Raw genomic sequence first — 22,383 nt, 5'->3', positions numbered from 1 at the left:
TGGTGGGAAGGAAGATGGCAGGTAGGACAGTGCCAAGTTGGAACTGGAATAAGGTGGGGGGGAAAATGAGGAAATTGGTGAAATCCACATTGATCTACGTGGTTGAAGGGTCCCAATGCCGAAGATGAGGTGTTCTTCCTCCAGGCATTGGGTGGTTAGGCATTGGCGATGGAAGCATGTCCTTGGTCGAGTGGGAGGAGGGATTAATGTTCAGCAAAAGGTTGGTGCGGGGATCCCAGAGGTGTTCTCTGAAACAACCCGCAAGTTGGCATCCTATCTCCCCAATGAGGAGACCACGGGTGCAACGGATACAGTAGATGATGTGTGTGGAAGTACAGGTAAATTTCTGTCTGATGTGGAAGGATCCTTTGGGGCCTTGGACGGAGGTGATGGAGGTGGTGTGGGTCCAGGTTTTGCATTTCTTGCGGTGGCAGGGAAAGATGCCAGGACAGAAGGGTGGGTTGGTGAGGGGTCTGGTCCTGACGAGTGTGTCACGGAGAGAATGGCCTCTCTAAAACGTGGATAATGGTGGGGCGATGGTGGGGTCTGTTTGTAGGTGACAGAAATAGTAGTGTACCTGGAAATTAGTGGGGTGGAAAGGGAGGACCTGGGGGTTCTGTCCTTGTTACAGTTGGAGGGTTGGGGTTCAAGGGCAGAGGTGCGCGAAGTGGAGATGTGCTGCAGGGCATAGTCAACCACATCGGAGGGAAAAGAGGGGGCAGTGATCTGGAATATTCTACGGTGGAATTGGTCCCCCTGGCAGCAGATGCGGTAGAGGAATTGTGAATAAGGGATTGGTTTTTTACAAGAGACAGGGTGGGAGGTGGTGTAGTCCAGCTCGCTGTGGGAGTCATGGTGAATGCGTTGATCAATGACTATATTGGCACCACCTCGTGCTCCCATGAGGTTGAACAGGTCATCAACTCCACGTACACCTTCCACCCTGACCTCAAATTCACCTGGACCATATCAGGTACTTCTCTCCTCTTCCTGGACCGCTCCATCTCCATTTCTGGTGACCGACTCAACACAGACATCCAATACAAACCCACCGACTCCCACAACCCTACCCCCATCCCATTTATCTCTCAGCCTCCGGGCACACAAGCCTCATTCCCGATGAAGGACTTATGCCCGAAACATCAGCTCTCCTGCTTCTCAGATGCTGCCTGACAGACTGTTTTTCCAGCACCACACTCTTGCACCATGATCCCCAGCATCTGTAGTTCTCACTTTCTCCTAGGATGGGGATATTGCGGATTCTCCACCTCCTATGTGTTGTTAATTGTCCACCACCATTCATGACTGGATATGGCAGAGCTCGAATCTGATCTACTGATTGTGAATTGCTTAGTTCAGTCTGTCACTTATTGCTCATCCTGTCTGGCACGCAAGTAGTCCCATTGTCTAGCCTCATCAGGCTAACACTTGATTTTCAGGTACACCTAATGAGGCTCCTAGCATGCTATCCTGCACTGTTCATTGAATTAGGGTCGGTTCCCTGGTGTGATGGTAATAATTAAGTAGGGGGTATGCCATGAGGTTATAGATTGTGTTAGAGTATGCTGCTGTTGCTACTGATGGCCCACACTGCCTCCTGGATATCTAGTTTTGAGTTGCTAGATCTTACGGAATACTATCCAAATAAGCATGGTGATAGTTTCACATGACAAGATAGAAGCTATCCACAAAAGTAAAGATGGGACTTTGTCTGCACAAGAACTTGTGCAGTGGTCACTCTTACCAATACTATCGTGGGTAGATGCATCTGTGGCAGGAGGACTGGGGAGGATGAGGTTTAAGCCTCTATTTTCTTCTTTTGGTTCCCTGACCACCTGCTGCAGACCCTGACCAGCAGCTAGATCTTTTAGGACTCTGCAAGTTCGGTTAGTAATGGTGCTTCTGAGCTATTCTTGGTGATGGATATTAAAGTCTCCTATCCAAGAGTACATTCTGTAAGGTTTGTAGCTCAGGTTGAGGTTTAGGGTGTAGGTTTGCTCGCTGAGCTGTAGGTTTGATATCCAGACGTTCATTACCTGGCTAGGTAACATCATCAGTGGCGACCTCCAAGTGAAGTGAAGCTGTTGTCTCCTGCTTTCTCTTTATAGCTTTCTCCTGGATGGGGTTCCTGGAGTTTGTGGTGATGTCATTTCCTGTTTGTTTTCTGAGGGGTTGATAGATGGCATCTAGGCCTGTGTGTTTGTTTATGGCATTGTGGTTGGAGTGCCAGGCCTCTAGGAATTCTCTGCCATGTCTTTGCTTAGCCTGTCCCAGGATTGATGTGTTGTCCCAGTCGAAATGGTGGGTTTTTTTCATCCGTGTGTAGGGCTACGAGGGAGAGAGGGTCGTGACATTTTGTGGCTAGCTGGTGTTCGAGTATCCTGGCGGCTAGCTTTCTTCCTGTTTGTCCTACGTAGTGTTTGTGGCAGTCCTTGCATGGAATTTTGTTGATGACGTTGGTTTTGTCCATGGGTTGTACTGGGTCTTTTAAGTTTGTTAGTTTTTGTTTGAGAGTGTTGGTGGGTTTGTGTGCTACGGAATTCCAGAAAATGAAACCCAACGGGACCAACACCCCACGATTCTACGGACTACCAAAAATCCATAAACCAGGAGCCCCCTCTCAGACCTATAGTCTCACTACCTGTAACACCAACTTACAGACTGGCAAAAGAACTACATGCAAGACTGAAATACCTAATAGAAGAGTCACAGCACTCCATCCACTCCACCCAGGAATTCCTAAAAATCAACAAACACCAAAATAGAGGAAGACGAAGCAATGATCTAATTCGACGTAACAGCACCGTTCACCTCCATCTACATTGACCTGGCAAAGGAACCACTTACCACACTTTTAGAAGAGACCATCATACACACCCAAACCACCATCAATCGCATTACCAATGAAAACATCATGATGCTAGTGGACCTGTGCCTCACCACCCACTTCACTTTCAACAACATAGTCTACAAACAAACCAATGGCACACCCATGGGATCTCCGCTCTCAGGATTCATAGCAGAAGCAGTAATGCAAAGACTAGAACAAACAGCCCTACCAACCATCAAACCAAAAATCTGGGTCCGCTACGTAGATGACACCTTTGTCATCACAAAACAAAACCACATGGAAGAGACATTTAAAATTATCAACAACACCCTCACAGGCATAAAGTTTACCAAGGAGGAAGAAACCGACAACAAACTCGCGTTCCTGGACATCACAGTCGAGAAAAAGGACAACGGAGAACTACAAACCTGCGTATACAGAAAACCGACAAACACTGACCAAATTCTTAACTACGCCAGCAACCATCCCAACACACACAAACAAAACTGTATCAGAACACTATTCCAACGAGCCACCACACACTACAGCACAGACGAACTTCGGAAAACAGAGGAGAACCACCTATACGACATATTCATGAAGAGCGGATACTCAAAAGAATACAGTGCGCAGATTCCTCAAGAACAAACCACGACAAGCAGACCAAACACAGCCAGAAACCCGAACCACCTTACCATACAGCAAAGAAGTTCCAGAAATGACAGCCAGACTACTATGACCCCTTGGAATCCTAGTATCACACAAACAAAATAAAACACAGACTCCCAGTGCATTTGTGGGCAGGTAATTAATTCATTGAGGTACAATTTATTACAAACGTATGCTGTTCTTCTTGTTTGAATGCATATGCGTGCATTTGAGAAAGAAATAGAAACAGACACAAAGTGGGGGTGTTGCTGCCTATAGTCATGTACTGTGCTTGACCCTTAACTTTACTGCCTCACCAATACCACGTGCTGCACCAAGAACTATGAGAATAAATTGGTCTGTCACTATCATGGGGCATACTGTGTTAAAAGTCTGTTTTCAACATTGTCCTAATTTATAAATGTTAATTTGTTTTAGCCAAAGGGAAAATGGTAAGTCTTCATAGTCCTACAGGGTAACCTCAGCTGGTGTGGGAAATATCACTCTGCATCACAAACTGGACAACCAGCCAACTGAGCTAATTGGTGTCTCAGAACTAACAGGGTGCAATACGCAAATTCATATTCTTCACTGAAATATGCTCCAGAGAAACAGTGAAAAAGTCTGAATGATAAAAGCAATAAGAGCTGTGCATTTGTAATACAGCATTTCACTATGTTTTATAGAATGTACTTTATACGTGACAACATTTGTCAAATGACAATTTCTTGATTGCATTTGGAACTACAATATTTACCTTCAGTAAAATGTTATTACAACTGTTTTTTAAAAATTACATGTTTTCTGATCACCTAATCTTAAATCCGAAGGCTATAAACGAGAACAGAAATGTCAAAGAGGTAATGAACGCACTTAAGGTTAGACAATTGTCAAGTATACTGCAAAGCTTCAACAACCTGCTTTGCATCCAACCTCAGAAGAACATGTCTCCACAACATTAATGGTAACAATTACCCAGACAGACCATCTTTCTGCACTCTCTGCAGTCAGGTTTGTGAACTCATGTCAATGTGGTGAACCACTAAGAATAGAGTTGACACTGTACAAAATCATACTAGATTTATAAAATCTTAAAAAATGAATAGATTCAGTATTTTGAAGGGAAATGTTAAACTGATTGAAATTCAACAAAGACAAACAAAGCCTTAAAAGGTACAAAGCCAAGACTTATCAAAAGCTGTCACTCTGTCCCCAGCCCATGCATCTTTTTATCAGCTCAAAATCTTAGACAGGCTATAGGGCTGCCAACACTTTCAAGAACAATTTAAAAACGTGTTAACAATTAAAATACTTTTCAATGCTCTCAAATATACTCACTGGAGTAGTTGGATGTTGAGACTGTATCGGTGCAGTAGGTGTAGGGGTTGTAGGGGTTGTAATTTGTTGCTGTGTTGATGGGGGCAATGATGGTGGCTGCTGTGGATCCCGCTCTCGTTGTTGCTGCTTCTGTCCAGCTGTCACCTGGGGTTGTGGAGGGACTGGTGGAGGAGGAGGAAGCTGCTGCATTTGTGGTGGTGTCTGAACTTGAGAAGGAGGGGGTGGCATTGTCTGGGGCTGAGAGTTAGGCGATGGTGTCTGTTGCCTTTGTTGAGGAGGAATGCTAGGTGGTGTCTGGTGAGGGGTGGGTGTGAGACTTCTTGGACCAGGGGATGGGGAGTTTTGATGAAGTGATGGCTGAGAGAGAGATGGTGGACAGTTAAACTGGGTATTCTGGGCTCCTGGCTGCATGGAGGCAGAACTGTTTACAGGTAGTGAGGAGTTCTGTGCCTAATGAGAGAACAGAATGATAGATCCATTAGCATGCTGCCTTTTATTGTAAGTCAGCTGAATTAAATATACCAGACAGCTATACAAAATGCTCAATATTGCTGTAACCTACATTAGACGCAAACATGTAAGACATTGTTCAGCTTTATGAATTGCTAAAAACAGCATAAATGAGTTGAGTCAAGAAACATTTTTGCTCAGTACAACATATTCTGCAAATTCAAATACAAGATCAATAACAACTGACAGAATTAAAGCTCAACTGAGAGAAGAGCAACATTTACCACTAAAAGGCAAGAGACAGAAAGTTGGGGCATATACAAAAGGATGCACAGATGACCAAAAATAAGCATACAATAAATTAGCTTTTTATGATTCTTGATGCTCGTGACTGACTGCTTTATACCATCAAGTCTCTCCTATGCCCTTGCCATGTTATCAAGGTTCTTTCTCAAAGCATGGGTTGTCATTGAAGAGAAATAGCAAACTGAGTGATACATCAACCACCTCGTGGACCAAGTGCGACTGCATTTTTAACTTTGGAAATAATGGTTATTTTTGTGACATAATCCTCCACCTTATTTTTGTTTGGACCCCGAACTGCCATCAAAAAATGTCCATTTATTTGATTTTGAGTGATAAACAGAGTGTGCTGCTTGTATCCATTGGCGAAAAGTATAAAATTATGACTTGAGTTTCAATGGTGACTGTATGTTTGGTAAAAGCACACATCCAATGGTTACAATGGATATGTTGTTACCACCAGTGGGCACTGCACTGAGCTCAATCACTAGATATAGATTTGATCATTGCCAAGATATTTGCATTGATTGCTGACTGGCAAGTTAACAACTAGCGCGGATTTTTAACCAGTGCTCATAGTTAACTTGGGACAAGTGACAGTTCTTTCCATTAATTTAAATCTAAAGATTCTTCCTTCAGACTCCCATCGAAGTTGCCGGATTTCAATACTGCACGACATAATTTTACATTCAGTCACCAAATTAAATATTAGTCCAGACTGAAGGTAGAGGAGTTACAAGAAACTTGGATAAATACCGGAGACATGACTGGCTGGTTGCTGGCCTGTGTCATCGTGGTGCTGCCAGTGTTCATTCCAGGAGAGGATACAGGAAATTGATTTGGAGACAGAAACTGATTCTGAGCAGGATGCTGCGCAGCCATTGGCTGTGCCATTCGGGAAGTGGCTAATCCCATCTGTGTATAAACAGAATACATTGTTGTAAAATCATGGATCAGAAAACTGTCACTCTTTCTGAAAACTTTGGATACCTCTTCCCAAATCCACAAAATTACTACATAACTTTAAAGATACTATAGTGAAAGTCACAGCTGGTACTAATCTGTGCCAGGGCACAGATGAATAGTGAAACCCTCGATGCTCAGACGTTGACCTCAGCCACATAGTAAGCATGGTGAAACAGAATAGTACCTAACATTCAGTTATAGAGTCATAGAGGTCTACAGCATGGAAAAAGGCCCTTCAGCCCAACTTGTCCATGCTGCCCAATTTTCACAATTAAACTAGTGAAATTTGCCTGGGTTTCGTCCATATCCCTCCAAAACTATCCCATCCACATTCCTGGACAAATGCTTCTTAAATAAGTAAATTGTATTTGCCACCATCACGACCTCTGGCATCCTAATCCAGAAATTCACCATCCTCTGGTAACCACTCACTCTCCCCCTCCCTCTCACCATCAACCCAAGTCTCATATGATCCAAGGAAAGATGTTCCAGCCCATCCAACCTTTCCTTATAAATCAAACCTTCCAGACCACATCCTAATACATCTTTCCTGCATTCTAGTTAAATAATATCCTTTCTATAGTACAGCAAACAAAATTGCAAGTAGTACTCCAAATGTGGCCGCACCAACGTCTTGTACAGTTGCAATAAGACAACCCAATTCCTATACTCAGTGCTCTGACTGATCAAAGCAAACATGCCAAAATCCTGCTTACTTATCTACCCATTGCTCCATTTTCGAAGAGCCTTGAATCCGTACTCCCAGATCTCTTTATTCTGTAACACTTCGTAGGTCCTGAACTTTGACTGTATAAGCTCTGCCCTGGTTTGACCAACGCAGTACCTTGCATTTATCTAAATTAAACTTCATCTATCATTCCTCAGACCACTGGCCCAGTTGATCAAGATCTCTGTATTCCCAGATATCCTTCCTCACTGTCCACATTACCACCAATCTTAAGAGTCATCCGCAAACTTACTAACCATATCTCTAAATTTTCATCAAAATCATTTATATATAAAAAAAATAGTGGAACCAGCACTGGTCCCTGTGGCAAACTTCTGGTCACTGGCCTCTAGCTTGAAAAACAACCCTCTATCACTATCTTCTGTCTATGTTCAAGCCAATTTTGTATCAAATTGGCTAGCTCTCCCTAGATTCCGTGAGATTTAACCTTACTCAACAATCCAGCATGCAGTACCTTGTCAAAAGCTTTGCTAAAGTACATGTAGACAACATCTCTCCACCCGAGGCTCCCAACCTCACTCCTGATGAAGGAGGACTCTGGCCCGAAACGTCGATCTTCCTGCTCTTCAGATGCTGCCTGACCTGCTGTGCTTTTCCAGCAACACACACAACTCTAAATCTCCAGCGTCTGCAGACCTCACTGTCTCCTACTGCACTCTCATTTACTTTCTTGGTCACCCTTAAAAAAACTCAATCAAATTTGTGATATGATTTCCCACACACAAAGCCATGCTGACTATTCCAAATGAGTCCTCGCCACTCCAAATGCCTATAGATCCTGTCTGTCAGACATTAGTCTCAGTGTATACTTCTAAGCATTTCCCTCCAGCGTTCCTTGAATAACAGCACAACATTAGCCACCCTCCAATCTGTCACTGCACCTGTGGCTGTCAATAATACAAATATCACTGCAATTTCCTCCTCAGCCTCCCACAAAGTCCTGGGATACACTTTCATCAGGTCCTGGCGTATTATCTATCCTAATGCGTTTTAAGACTTCTAGCAGCTCCTCTTCTGTAATGTTGACTCTCTTCAAGATATCACTTTTTATTTTCCCAAGTTCCCTTGCATCCATGCCTTTCTTGATGATAAATACTGCCAAGAAATATTCATTTAGGATCTCACCCATCTCTTGTTGACCTTTATGATCTTTAAGAGGGTTTATTCTCTTCCTGTTACACTTCTACACCCCACCCCCCCAACAACTTTGGAAACCCTCCCACTTACCAGGCATCCCTTTGCCTACAAATATACTCCCCCTATCAATTTTTGAAAGCTCCTGTCGAAAACCAGTTAAATTGGTCTGGCCCCAATTTCACACTTTAACTTGTGGACCAGACGTTATCAACAGCTATTTTAAAATTAATGGAATTATGGTGACTGGTCCCAAAGTGATTCCCCACTTGTGTCATTTCCTTGCCATTTTTCCCAAGAGAAGATCAAGTTTTGCCCCTTCTCTAATAGGGCCATCTACATTCTGCATGAGAAATTCTTCCCGAAAACACTTAAATTTCTCTCCCTCTAAGCCCTTAACACTATGGCACTCCTAGACGATGCCAGCAAAGTTATGATCCCCTACAATTATAACCTATTATTCTTGCAGCTACCTGCAATCTCCTCACATCTCCCGCTGACTACTGGAGAGGCCTACAGTACGATTCTATCAAAGTGATTACCCCCTTTTTATTTCAGTTCTACCCATATAGACTCAGTGGACGAGCCCTCAAGAAAGCCCTCTTTCAGTACTGCCATGACGTTCTCCCTAATCAAAAACGCAACTCCTCCTCCTCCTCTCTTGCCTCCTCTTTTATCCCTCCCATAGCATCTATATCCTAGAACACTGAGCTGCCATTCCTGTTCCTCCCTCAGCCATGTTTCTGTAATAGCAAAAATACCCCAGTCCTAAGTACCCATTCACGCCCCAAGATCATTTGCCTTACCAGTCAGGCCTCTTGCATTGAAATAAGTGCAGCTGAACTCAGACTTTCCCTACTTCCTGCATACTCTTGCTTGCCCTGTCTAGTACTCAGATTGCCAACACTGCTGTTGCTATTTAATTTGCTCTCTCTAACTTCTGTAATGTCTTCAACTTTCTCTGTCAAAACTAGATTAAGAAAAGCAACTTTGTTCTCCTCACTGCAGTCAGAACGCACTGCAAGGGGATCCAAACATGGAAAAACTTTTTTCAATTAAAACAGTATGGTATCCACAAAATAAGCATTAGGTTGGCAGTAAGTTGACTGCCAACTTAAACAATTTTTGACAGTTACAGAAACTCTCCTAAAAAGAGAACAAAACAAAATAGCAAGTATTTTTAATCAACTTATTATGAGTTACCACAAGCAGTTTTTAATTTTGAGGCCAATGATTACAGCAACTTCAAGTTCCAAACATATTTTATGCAAAAAGGGAAACAAAGTCAGTCTCCAGATTTGTTTCTATAGTGAATTAATTCCTGAAGGGCTTATGCCCGAAACATTGATTCTCCTGTTCCTTTGATGCTGCCTGACCTGCTGCACTTTTCTAGCAACACATTTTTAAGCTATGGTCAGGATCATGTCAAGGATACCAACATCCCAATAAATCATTTTATTACTTAAAATTTTAATCCAGTTCCTTCGCATAGTATAAATACTTCAGTCAAAGCTTGGTCTAAAAACCAATTCAAACTGGCTAAGCATACATTAGAAACAATTTTCAAACACTAATGATCAAGTCCTTAGTTTCCCCAATTTGTAAGCAAAAACAATAGTCACGTGAGGATGTAATTGTTTATAAGGAAGTCAGGTTGCTTATGATTTTACTTAAGATGTTTTACTGACACTTGTGTTAACTGAGATTATGCAAACTATACCTGGTTCATGGGTCCTGTTTGCGTCATCTGCCCAGGGTGTGGTAGTGGAGGGTTTAAACGTTGTCCCAGGCCAGCCATCTGCATGCTGCTCATCTGTGAATATTGGTTCATTCCTAGAATAAGCAGAGTTGAATAAAATTGTTTAATTAAAAAAAGCACGAAAGAAAGAAAGCTTTTCAAACTGTCTAAAACCAATTAAAATGGGCAAGCTCTTCTTGAGTAGTCACTGTACACTTGCTTTCAAGTCTCATCCTGGGTGATACTCATGCCCTCCTTTTCTACATTGATGTATAAACGTATACAGCACACCTTACTATTAAGTAGCATTTTTCATACTTTAGTACTCATTAATGTATAAAACAAATGCCAAAACAGAAAATGCACTCAAGTTAATAGGCTGCTTGATACTCAATTCATCATTTCAAATTTCTCTTATAACCATCACCACTGAAAAATCAGAACTCAACATGGCCTAAGCGATACAAGTTTGCAATCACAGATCCATATCACTGAATGCGTTTTCTAGCAACTCAGAAATGAATGTTCAAATCCCATGAGAGCCAATTATTAAACAGAATTCAAACTGGTAATTTGGTCTAGCACCAGAAAATGGCCATCGTATCTGCCAGATTGTCATAAGACAATTTATGAATCTTTCAAAGGAAACCTGCTGCTCTTACATGACCTAGTCAACTTGACTTCAGTGCCAAACCACATGACTGGCTCTGGTAATTAATATTTATTCTTGAGAATATATGTTAAATACACCTAAAATTTCACTGAAATTCTAGCAACACAATGATGTGCAACATATTAACATATTCATTTACTAAAAAACACATCCATGCCAGAAACTACCAAGTCATGATGCATATCTTTTGTAACTTAATTCAGATGCGCACAAAACTTGGCCAATAGAATAACTACTCAGTCTCTTCTACTCCATGCTTCTCAGATAATTATGTTGTTTATCCATTACCATAAACTCCAAAATTGAAGCTTACATCTTAGATGTTTATAAAGGTTTGGTTAGACTGTGTAGGGGATCAGGCCAAACTGACATTATCATGAATCTTTCAGGGAAACCAAAGCACAATTTATAATCCATTCCTACGTTAGCCTTTACAGATTAATGGTGTTGCAAATAAGGCAACTATCATTTAGCTATAGAATGAGGATTCACAGCTAAAGTCGTATCTACTATCAAACTGTTATGAATCACCTATTAATGTTACTTTAGTGAGGCTGTTGAATGGAAAACAGTCATGATCAGTTTAACTGATTACCCCGTACACCTTTTCACATGAAATACATTTTGAGAACTGAATTTTACCACTTGGAGTCTGCATCCGGTTCATGATCTGACTTGGCACATTTGGCCGCATAATGGTCGGGTCAGAAAGCGGGCCATCTGAAATGCAACAAGACTAGGTTTAAATTACATGTAGATACCTGTACTTAACTGGAACAGGAAATTCCTGTCACCATTAAGGGATAGCGTCAGTAAATGACTGAAGCAAATAACTATTAATACTTTGTTATTTCACGTGTGGTTTCATAATCCTTACAAGGATCCTATGATAAGACCTCTAACACAACATTTGCACTTAAACCTTGTTTTGCTTCAGAAGATGGAAGACTGAGTTTACAATTCTATTCACAAGCTCACAATCTTTTTTTAAAAATGCTTCCAGGTTATCCACTGAAGGAAAGAAAAAGGAATAATTTCTAACATCCAAAAGACTGGCTTCATCTACCACTGGTAAGCAACATGCTAAAGATGACTGCCGACTATTTAACTCCAGTTGTTGAGTATCTATGCGCTGGGAACAAACTTCTTTTGTGATGGTTCATTACAAGTACTCCCAATGTGGCCTCGTTCACCACCTCCTCTTCCATATAATAGGAAAAGGGACAAGTATTCTTCTTGGAAATATATGCACATGTATACACACACCGGTGCATATGACAAATGAAGGTGAAATAAAGACTTGGTTGCAATGTCCTGGCCCTGTGGTCAAATAGTCTGCCAACAACTACTGCCTAGGCTTACTAGAACACTGTCAGCTTTGTCAACTTGCATCAATTCAAGAGTCAATATATTTGAAGGACGCAATGGTTGGTGAAGTTTTGGAGAAACAAATAAATATCCACAATGTGTAAAAAAAGGAATCTGACTGTCTCATCCTGTGCCTTTGCTAATCATATACAAATGTGAAGCCATTTCAGTCAGTCATCTAATGATTGCTACCTAAAAGCACAATTCCTGAAGCCATAAAATCAATTGTTTGAATCTCATTTAACTGGACAGAGACAGGAATCCCAAAAGATGGTTCAACTTTTCTTGCTGCAAAGCTGTGAAAGGGGAGCTCAATATTAAAGTACTGTTATCTGCTATTAGACAAACTATAATTTTAGCTCTGATTCCACTTTTCTGATGAGCATACACTATAACTTGGTTTGTTTGCCAATGTCTAATAAATTTTTAACTTTAATATTTAATCTCGCCCCTTTTCTCAAAGTGTATGGACATAAAATATCACAACACTGGAACAATCCTTGGGTGCCTTGCCCTGTCACCATTTTTTAGATGGGAGATATAGTCAGTTCTTCTATAACGCGATAGTTGCATTCTTGTGCAACACCGTGTTATAGAAAAATCTTGCTTAAAATGCTGGCGCTGTAATTGCTGAGCTTGTGAATAGAATTGTAAACTCAGTCTTCCATCTTCTGAAGCAAAACAAGGTTTAAGTGCAAATGTTGTGTTAGAGGTCTTATCATAGGATCCTTGTAAGGATTATGAAACCACGCATGTGAAATATGAAAGTATTAATAGTTATTTACTTCAGTCATTCACTGACCCTATCCCCTATTGGTGACAGGAATTTCCATTACAGCCAACACACGTTTTAAAAGTTGCACCGTAAAAAACAGCGTCCCCAGTTCGTCAATCGCGTTACAGCAAATTCACACTTTATAACAGAAGGACCTGTATAGTTCGGATGGTTAAAGGGGTCAAAGTGTGTGGAGAGAAAATGGGAACAAGGTAGAGTTGGATGCTTATCCATTATCATAGCGAATGACCGAGCACTCAAAGAGTGAACGGCCTATTCCTGTTCCTATTTTTTATGCTTCGGTATGATTGTCAAGACTGTAAATAACAACTATTTAAGTGTGGCGTTAATACTCTCAAACCACATCTGCTTGTCACTTGACATTCACATAAACTCATTTTTCTTTGAAAGAATGTGTTACCGGACTGATAGTTTTTCCTTCAAATGCAGAATCTCAACCACCACTGCAAATTACACCAGTTCAATGCAGTTTGGAAATTACACTTCAATAAGTTAGGAAAGACTGATGTGCCATCACCCCATTAGATTTAAATTAACGTTAATTTAAATAAATAAAAGATACCCAAATAGGTATACATGCAATAAGGTGTGGTGTCAATAATCAGCATGACCAAAGGTAGACATGGTCGGTAGATCTATTCACGCTCCTTTGTTATAGCTAATCTACAATACTGAGATAAAACAAATCTTTTAAACTCAGTGCTTTTCCTCATTGTGGAATTAACAAATGTTTCATTGCCTGTTGCACTTATATGTTAACAAACTTTCTAACATACAACAAAAAAGGTTCCGTACTTGGAGGGAGTCCAGCTTGCAACTGAGCCATGCTTGGGGGTTGGGCTGCTCCTGTCGGTAACATGCCACTTTGGTTTGGCATCACACCCTGTTTCTGTAGTCTGGTGCGCCGCTTTTCTTCTAGTTCTTTCTGAATCTTATAGATCTTCTCAGCCAGCAGATGGTAATATTCTGCCTATTTTTCAAAAGTTGAAATTATTTTTTTAAAAAATGCAAGGAGAGAGGATTCTGAAGGAAACAAAAGAACATCCAGTGATACAGAGCAAGAAGAATTAACCCAGGTTGCTATCGGTAAATATTCCAATGGAAAACAAGATGAAAATTTACAGATTCTTTGCTTGCTACCAATGGACGTCAGAATAAACTCCACCTGGCCTAAACGGTTTTCCATTTTTATCTGTAGGCAGCATAACTGCCTAGATCATTCTGATATTGTCTGATGAATATAAACAAAAAAATCTGCTAATTTGTTACGACACTTAATTTGGATCCTTCCACATGACTAAAAAAAAAATTGGCTTTCTTGGTTTTGTAACTTTTGAGAGATTACTGCAATACTGGCAGTAACCTTCTATCTATTTACTTGGCAGCTAGTGTGTTACTAAACTATATTTATTATACTATTGGCTCAAGTCTTCTTTTAAAGTCTGTCATAATATATTAAAGAGAATAATATTTGGTTCAGTGAAAAGCAGATTAGCAATAGCTTTTTCATTTATCCCAAGGTAAAACTGCACTACAACCAAAATATCAAATTATTACTTGCCCTGCTGTTGGCAGACTCATACATGTCTCCTTCCACCTTTCGTGCATAAGCTACCAGGTTTTCCATTCGCCTGTCTTTCAATGCTGCCGGGTCAGGTGTTGGGAATATGGCTTGAACTCTGCATTCAGAGAACCAATGGTTACAAAATGTTTAATTGCACAAGTTGAAATGTTAAAATGATTTTTAATCAATTAATACAGCTTACAACATCAAATAAAAATAGCAGGCTCCTTAGATTTTCTTACAAGTTAAAAATCTGAAACTATCCAGACCATTCAGAAACCCTTAAAACATGTAACATTGAACATTAGATTAACTAGTATAGCACAGTATCATATTCAGCACAATTACACCTCACCACAACACAAAGATGTTTGGAACTTTCTCTCTATAAATGAGGATTGATAGCTTATTAATTGTTTATTTTAAATGTGAGATTGGTAGAGTTTGGTTAGTAAGGGTTGTGAATCTGTGGAATTCCCTGCACAGCGAAGCAGTTGAGACTAACTTATTGAATGTTTTTAAAGGGAAAGATAGATTTATGAACAGTAAAGGAATTAAGGATAATAGTGAGCAAGCGGATAACTGGAGCCGAGTGCACAAAAAGATCGCCATGATCTTACTGAATGGCAGAGTAGGCTCGATGGTCCAGATTTCTTATTTCTTACATTCTTATTTTACAGTACCATCTTAGGTACTAAGACACACGAAGTGCAGCATCTTCATTGACAGCTTTGTTATAGTGTAATAATGTCACCAACACATACCACCATATTAGGTACAGAGTACTTCAATACAATCCTTTGTTACAGAATGAGAAGTGACGAAAAAAGTTATGTTACAGCTATTTATAGTATGACCATAGGTCAGAAAAATAAGTTAAAAAGATAAACATCACAGTCTCTCTTCAAGGACTGTCTGCAACAGACCAGCACAGGGGGCCTCCATGTAGTCTAATCATTGGCTGTCGTCATGTACCACACTGGGCCACTGCTGCCACTTCACAGTGGGCTCTGGCATCCCCACTTCAGGTCGCTGGTAACTCCACCATTTTACACTGCTTTCTTACTGAAAGTACAGACCCTTAGTCAGAAGTCACAGGACATCAGGTCACAGTCCAAGCTGCTTCACTTGAAGGAGCAGTGCTCCAAAAGCTTATGATTTCAAGTAAATCTAGTGCCGTGTGACTTCTGACTTTGTTCACCCCAGTCCAACAGCTGCACTTCCACATATAGGCCATTAATGTAAGATAGTCGAAAAAATCCAACATGCAATTTAGAAGAAACTTCGAGAACGTGGACTTTGCAGCCAAACAAATAATAGATAGATTTAAAGTAAAGCTCGACTAAAATAAAAGGAAAATAAAAATAAAATGGCTGTGATAAAAGATTTGGATGAGGAAAGTTGAGAGGAAGCTTGATTAGTGTATCAACACCAATGTGGCCTTATTGGGCCAAATGGCCTACGTCTATGCCATATATATCCTGGTACAATAACTTCCCGGCTTTTGCAGTCTATTCCTCTGATCAAGCCAAGAAGCCCACGTATCCCTTTAAAAAATGTGTACTGCCACCTTCAAATGGTTTAAATAGATCCTGACCTATAGCACATCTTTAAAATTAATTTATTTTTGTATCATATCTCTCCAAACATCTTACCAAAATGCATCACTTCACCCCTCTCAATTTCATCCATGCATATGAACATTTCACCAGTCTATAAGTCTGTTACAATACTGATCAATACATACCACTCTTCTGACTCTTACTCATTTCTTGTCCTAATTGGCTGGGGTTTCTTTTTCTGGAGCTACGGAGGCTGAAGGGTGACCTTCTAAAGGTTTATAAAATCGTGAGGGACATGGATAGGATGAATAGCTAGAGTAGGGTAGGGAAGTCCGACATTAGAGTATATAGGTTTAAAGTGAGAGGGGAAAGATTTAAAAAGGAACCTGAGGGGCAACCTTTTCACACAGAGGTGCACATAAGGAACAAATGGAGGAGGCTGGTACAATAATAAGATTTTAAAAATATCTGGTTGGGTACATGAATAAAAAGGATGGAGGGGGATACGGGCCAAAAGCTAGCAAACAGGGACTTGTTCAGGGAATTTGTGTTGCAGACGTTTCGTCCCCTGTCTCGGTGACATCCTCAGTGCTTGGGAGCCTCCTGTGAAGCGCTTCTGTGATCTTTCCTCCGGCATTTGTAGTGGTTTGAATCTGCCGCTTCCAGTTATCAAGTTCCAGCTGTGAGTTGCAGTGGTCGGTATGTTGGGTCCAGATCGATGTGCACAGATTCAAACCACTACAAATGCCGGAGGAAAGATCACAGAAGCGCTTCACAGGAGGCTCCCAAGCACTGAGGATGTCACCGAGACAGAGGACGAAACATCTGCAACACAAATTCCCAGCTCGGCAAACAGAACCACAACAACGAGCACCCGAGCTACAATTCTTCTCACAAACTTTGGGACTAGTTCAATTTAGGATCTGGTCAGCATGGATGAGTTGGACTGAAGGATCTGCTTATATGCTGTATAACTCTATGACTATCTGACTGAACAGATCTAATTTGGAAGTCTTTGTGGTAGTGCTTGGAACGCGTTGCCAGCAGATGTAATAGAGGCAGACACAGCAGATTCATTTAAGATATGTGTGGACAGATGCATGAGTAGGTGGGGAGCAGATGGATACAGATGCTTCGGAATTGGGTGACAGGTTTAGACAGTGGATTTGGATCAGCTCAGGCTTGGACGGCCGAAGGGCCTGTACCTGGGCTGTAAATTTTCTTTGTTCTTTATCTTGGTAAGGGAAAGGTTAGAAGGTTAAGGGAGAGAAAAAATTACTTAAGTGTTAGGTCAGATGTACCCAAACAATTTGGCAAATGAAGGGATAAATGTGCTGCAGCTCAATCTGAGATAAGCATAACATGAAGAAATGTTTGCAGGAGATTAACTGTGTACGTTTCCAATATATAAAGTTAGATAGTACAGGTTATTGATGTTAGCTTGCAACAAGTTGCGATGACGAACAATTCATCCAGTTATCTGCATATTTAACAACCAAACGTGCAACCTTTGCAGATGAGTCACGTACTCAAGTGAGTGAAACTCAGTCAAAGTTTGGGGGGGGGGGGGGGGGGTGGGCCTTCTTGTGGCATGGTGGTAACGTCCCTACCTCTGGACTGAGACAGCCGGTTCAAGTCCTAACTGCTTCAGAGATGTGGAAAAACAGCGTGATTAAAAAGAAGGTAAAATTAAAAAAACCTCAAACAACAAGTTGTGAAATTCAGGACCAACAATCACATCTTGTGAATTGCTTTCAGTTTCCTGAGTTGAATCATATCACTTGCATGGAAGTCATTGCCTTAAGTGGTTAAAGAATTATGCAGTGGAGTTATGTAATCAGGTCTTGAGGCAAAATCTGCCTTTGGTAATGGATAACCTGATGCTGGAAGATACAACAGGCCTGAGTAATCCAAATGGAAGAATCAGGTGGATTTCTGATTGATTATTTTCGTACGACTTTTGCTGGAGTTGCACTTGTGTGGGCATTGGGGGAACACAGATTTCAGATCCAGCTGAGATTACCCTGTCCAAATCAAAGTGGTTGCTTATACTCAAAAAGAAACAAGACTGCTAGTGAAACTCAGCAGGCCTGGGAGCATCTACAGGAAGAAAGCAGAGTTAACGGTTCAAGTCCAGTGGCTCTACATCAGTTTAGTTCTTGCTTCCTGTTAAAATTGATGAAGTGTGACACAAGAACCAAACTATTTTGAGTTTTTTCTGCACACAATTTAAAATCACCACCAGGAGGAAAAACACTGGTGGAAAGGAGATATAATTTGCAATAATATAAAAAACCATGTACATTAAGGCTACAAAATAACAATCATCCCAACTGTCGTGAATTAATCACTGTCATAGTGGCTAATTCTAGGTCCTCTATCAAATACACAGATGCTGAAAACTTACAGTTTGTGAACAAGATGATTGCGTAGGTCCTGAGTGACATCTTCATGCCATGATTTCCGAATGCCTGTACTGGTGGGGGGTGTTGCTGTTGGCACCGCGTTTAGATTACTAACATTTGTGCCGTCACTTAGCATTGGGCTGAAAGAATTAAAAGATGGTGAGAGTGATAGAATTTGTAAGAATTTTTAATGGGTAAGACTGCAAAGAATCAACTCTTCGCCTTTCATGTACTCCCCTCACAGATTTGATATCATTCTGTATTAAATGACGTGGTACAGATATTGACATTCATTTTTGAGTATTCATTTCACTGTCATGCAATAGAACTCTTTAGCCTGATCATAGTGAAGAAGGACAATTCACCTTTTGGTCAATAAAGTATTGGCACCCAAATTTATGCATGCATTTTTATATTACATGAAGTACTGCAGATGAAAAAGGAAAACTAAAACAAAGAGCAAGAACAAATCCAGACTTACTTGGGTGAGGTCATAGATGGCAACAGCATAGCATCATGCAGTAAGCTGGACTGCTGGCTAGGGGCTTGCACACCAACATTACTTCCATTCACACCCATTTGGCTGGAACCTGTAAAGCCAAAAAGATCATTAGAATTCTAAAATATTCTCCACTGGTGAAAATGTGATTAGTTCATAGGCAAACAGTAATATGCACTGTTGCCATTTTTCAAACACTGTTTTGGATACAAAAAAGTATAATATAAAGATGCAGTGAAATAAGTAATTTTGAAAAATTTAGCTTTTTTAAAAAAGTGATAGAGTACTGGTAGTGTTTAAACGCAACCACTATTTGGGAATGGATGATTATCACAAATCTAAGCTGCATCCATTTTGCATGCAGTTTGTACCTACCCATAGCATTCATAGGCCGCAGAGATTGGTGCCCCTGTGAAGCCTGAGACGATTGCTGGTTCTGCACCTGAGGTTGAGGCTGCATCTGGTTACCCTGATACGTGAGTCCAAGTGCTGCATAGGCTCTCTCTATAGAGCTCGGATCAATTTGACTGGTAGTGTTTAAACTTGGCGTGTTCTGCTGTCCAACTCCTACTGACCCTAACGAGTTTCCTAATCCTACAGCTGCTCCAGTTAGTAATGCTGTATAAAAATAAGAAAAACAACACAGGTCAAATTCTGAATTGAAGAACATCTTGAGACAGCCAAATTTCTATTAATAAATGAATTAATTGGGACTTGTGAATGACAATAACCCTAATACAAGCATGGGGTCTCCTGTGTGTAGCTATTACCTTGGCCCGCCAGTCAAAAATTTAAGGTCAGCAGACAGTACTCACTGTAATTGTAGGTGATGGTCTAGTGATATTATCACCAGACTACTAATCCAGGCCATGTGCTCGGGACCAGGGCTTGAATCCTGCCATAGCAGACGGTGGAATTTGGGTTCAATAAAAATTTAAGAGTCGAATTGATCATTAATTAGATTCATCATCTAATGACAATCATTAATCCATTGCTGATTGTTGGAAAAACCCATCTGGTTCACTAATGCCCGTGAAGAAGGGGAATGCCATCTTTACCTGGTCTGGCCTACATGCGAGTCTAGCCCTTCAAACTGTACTCTGGGCAATAAATGCTGGCCTAGCCAGTGATGACCTCACCCCACAAATGAATTAAAAAATTGTTTGCCTCACCCTTCACCTTGGCTGGCTAGTACTCAAATTTTTCTAACCGGAATACAGTTTTAAGATAATTAAGCAGTATTTCAAACAGCTTTCTTGAGGATTTGTAGGAAGCATCTACTATTTGTAAGTCAAATGCTTTAAGTCGCAGGTAGTATTGCTGAAATTTCCTTTTGTTAAATTGAGAGAACCGAAGTCTTTATTCCCTATAGCATCTTCACCACCATGATGCACGTTACCGTCCTTCAATTTACTATATCCTACAATCTCTCACTAATTACTCAAAAACACTGAAGCTTTGCTGTTCCCACTTTTCTCTGCAACTGGCCATGCTTTTTACCTGTATTTTCCATGGGTTTTTAAAAAAAATTACATTTCTGACTATGATCCAGTAACCAACCATTAAACTTCTTTAAGGCAAGTGATTAATAAATCTCTAAAATGGAAGCATTATAAATACTATAAATAGCCTTCATTTTGTTTTTACAGCCATAAAATCGCAACATCACCTAAGTGAGGTTTAAACTTCTACTGCTCCATCCACCAGGTTCACTTCCTTGGATTACCACATTCAGCAACCCATCCCTCCAACACATCACCATCATTTCAGATTGCTGACACAATGGTCAACCTCCACTACTCGCATAGTTTCAAATTCCTACCTGTTACTTTGATATCCATCTGCCCTTACTTCACGCCATTATATGCCTCCAATCACCCTTGCACACTCTAGACCATCTCACAATTGTTTGAAAACTGCATGAGCACATCCTCCTTGTCAGCTTTCTGGACTTCAAAACAAAAACAAGCTAAAATTTAATTCCCACCAAAATGCTGATACAGCCACAATTTGACCTTGCTCATACCTGTAACACCTCAAAATCTAGAACACTACATTTAAACTGATCATGAATCAGAAACTCTGATCATGTAATGGAGTAAAATGGAGTATTTTCGATCACAGTGGGAACATGAGTAGGAATACATGCAAAACTATCACAACACACTCAACAACAAATCACCTGTGTACACACACATCATAAACACAGAATCCCAAAACAGTTGCAAATAGAATATAAAACAGGAAAGAAAGCCAACATACAAGACTGGATCTCCTTAACTGGAGCCAGAGACAAATATTTTTCAATTAGAAAACAGTCAATCTTAGACTGACTCCTAAACAAATGAGACTTTGGCCTTGAAGTAACAAGGTTCACTTTAGCAGAATACTGTGAGCAAAACATTGTAATACAAGCCAGTCCTTAGGAAACAAGATTACACTGAAAATTTTGTACAATGGCATGAAAAATCCCTTTTCCATCAACTTGCCCTACAGCTTATAATCAAGGTTCCCAGAAGCAAATTTAAAAAGGCATTCCTCAAAAGTGGTGAAAATCATTAGTTTACTCTGAATCACCCTCATTATTTACTAAAACTGAAAATTTTTCTGTGAAGAAATTAGCAAATTCAAGGTTACTAATATCAAGTGTATATTTTGAAACACAGTTTCATTATAAATTTTAGACCATTCTTTTAGCAGACTTGGAAGGTAGACAGACTTACGTTGCTGGTTACGCTTGTCCCCAGCATTTTTCAGAGGGAGACAGACAGGGCAGTCATGCCTTGTGCAGTTCTTCCAGTGGGAGATGATCTGACGCGATGAAGCACAGTGTGCAACTGTGGGGGGATCAAGAACACAGAAACAAAATGTGGGCAAATAAATATGTCCATCAGAAAATACAACCAAGTCAAACTGAGGTGAAAAAGAAACTCAAGAGTTTAATTATAACCTTCATACCACCCCATATGATCATAGAATTAAATGTAAATTGAAAAAAGGTGCCCCTCACATCCATTTTAAAACCTTCTCCTCTCATCTTAAAAATACACCTTCTAGTTTTGAACTCCCTTATCTATGCCCTTCATGATTTTCTCAACCTCTACAAGGTCACCTCTCAACCTCCTAAGCTCTCATGAATCAAGTTCCAGCCTATGCAGCCTCTCTTTATAACTTAAATCCTCGAGTCCTGACAAAATCCTTGTAAATCTTTTCTGAAACCTCTCCAGTTTAACATTGTTCTTATAACAGGGCAACCAGAACTGTACACAGTACTCCCTCAAAAGTGGCCTCACCAATGCCCTGTACATCCACATGATGTCCCAATGTCAATATTCTATGGTCTGAGCAAAGACGGGCAAGC

At 40.5% G+C, this 22,383-nt stretch overlaps 1 protein-coding gene across 1 annotated transcript in view; it reads right to left on the bottom strand.

The window, feature by feature from the left end:
* LOC122542299 (histone acetyltransferase p300-like) overlaps window positions 1-22,383 on the bottom strand; it is a 118,682-nt gene that overhangs the window by 42,663 nt on the left and 53,636 nt on the right. The window contains exons 5-14 of the mRNA XM_043679907.1: window positions 21,746-21,859; window positions 19,398-19,640; window positions 19,005-19,113; window positions 18,526-18,663; window positions 14,554-14,671; window positions 13,788-13,962; window positions 11,471-11,548; window positions 10,138-10,250; window positions 6,326-6,484; window positions 4,817-5,266 (exon numbers count right to left, since the gene is read on the bottom strand). Coding sequence (XP_043535842.1) covers window positions 4,817-5,266; window positions 6,326-6,484; window positions 10,138-10,250; window positions 11,471-11,548; window positions 13,788-13,962; window positions 14,554-14,671; window positions 18,526-18,663; window positions 19,005-19,113; window positions 19,398-19,640; window positions 21,746-21,859 — 1,697 coding nt within the window. The remainder of the gene's footprint in view (window positions 1-4,816; window positions 5,267-6,325; window positions 6,485-10,137; window positions 10,251-11,470; window positions 11,549-13,787; window positions 13,963-14,553; window positions 14,672-18,525; window positions 18,664-19,004; window positions 19,114-19,397; window positions 19,641-21,745; window positions 21,860-22,383) is intronic.

This window comes from Chiloscyllium plagiosum, chromosome 39, assembly GCF_004010195.1.
Source record: "Chiloscyllium plagiosum isolate BGI_BamShark_2017 chromosome 39, ASM401019v2, whole genome shotgun sequence".
Classification (NCBI taxonomy): domain Eukaryota; kingdom Metazoa; phylum Chordata; class Chondrichthyes; order Orectolobiformes; family Hemiscylliidae; genus Chiloscyllium; species Chiloscyllium plagiosum.
This window is presented reverse-complemented; position numbering and strand designations above follow the sequence as displayed.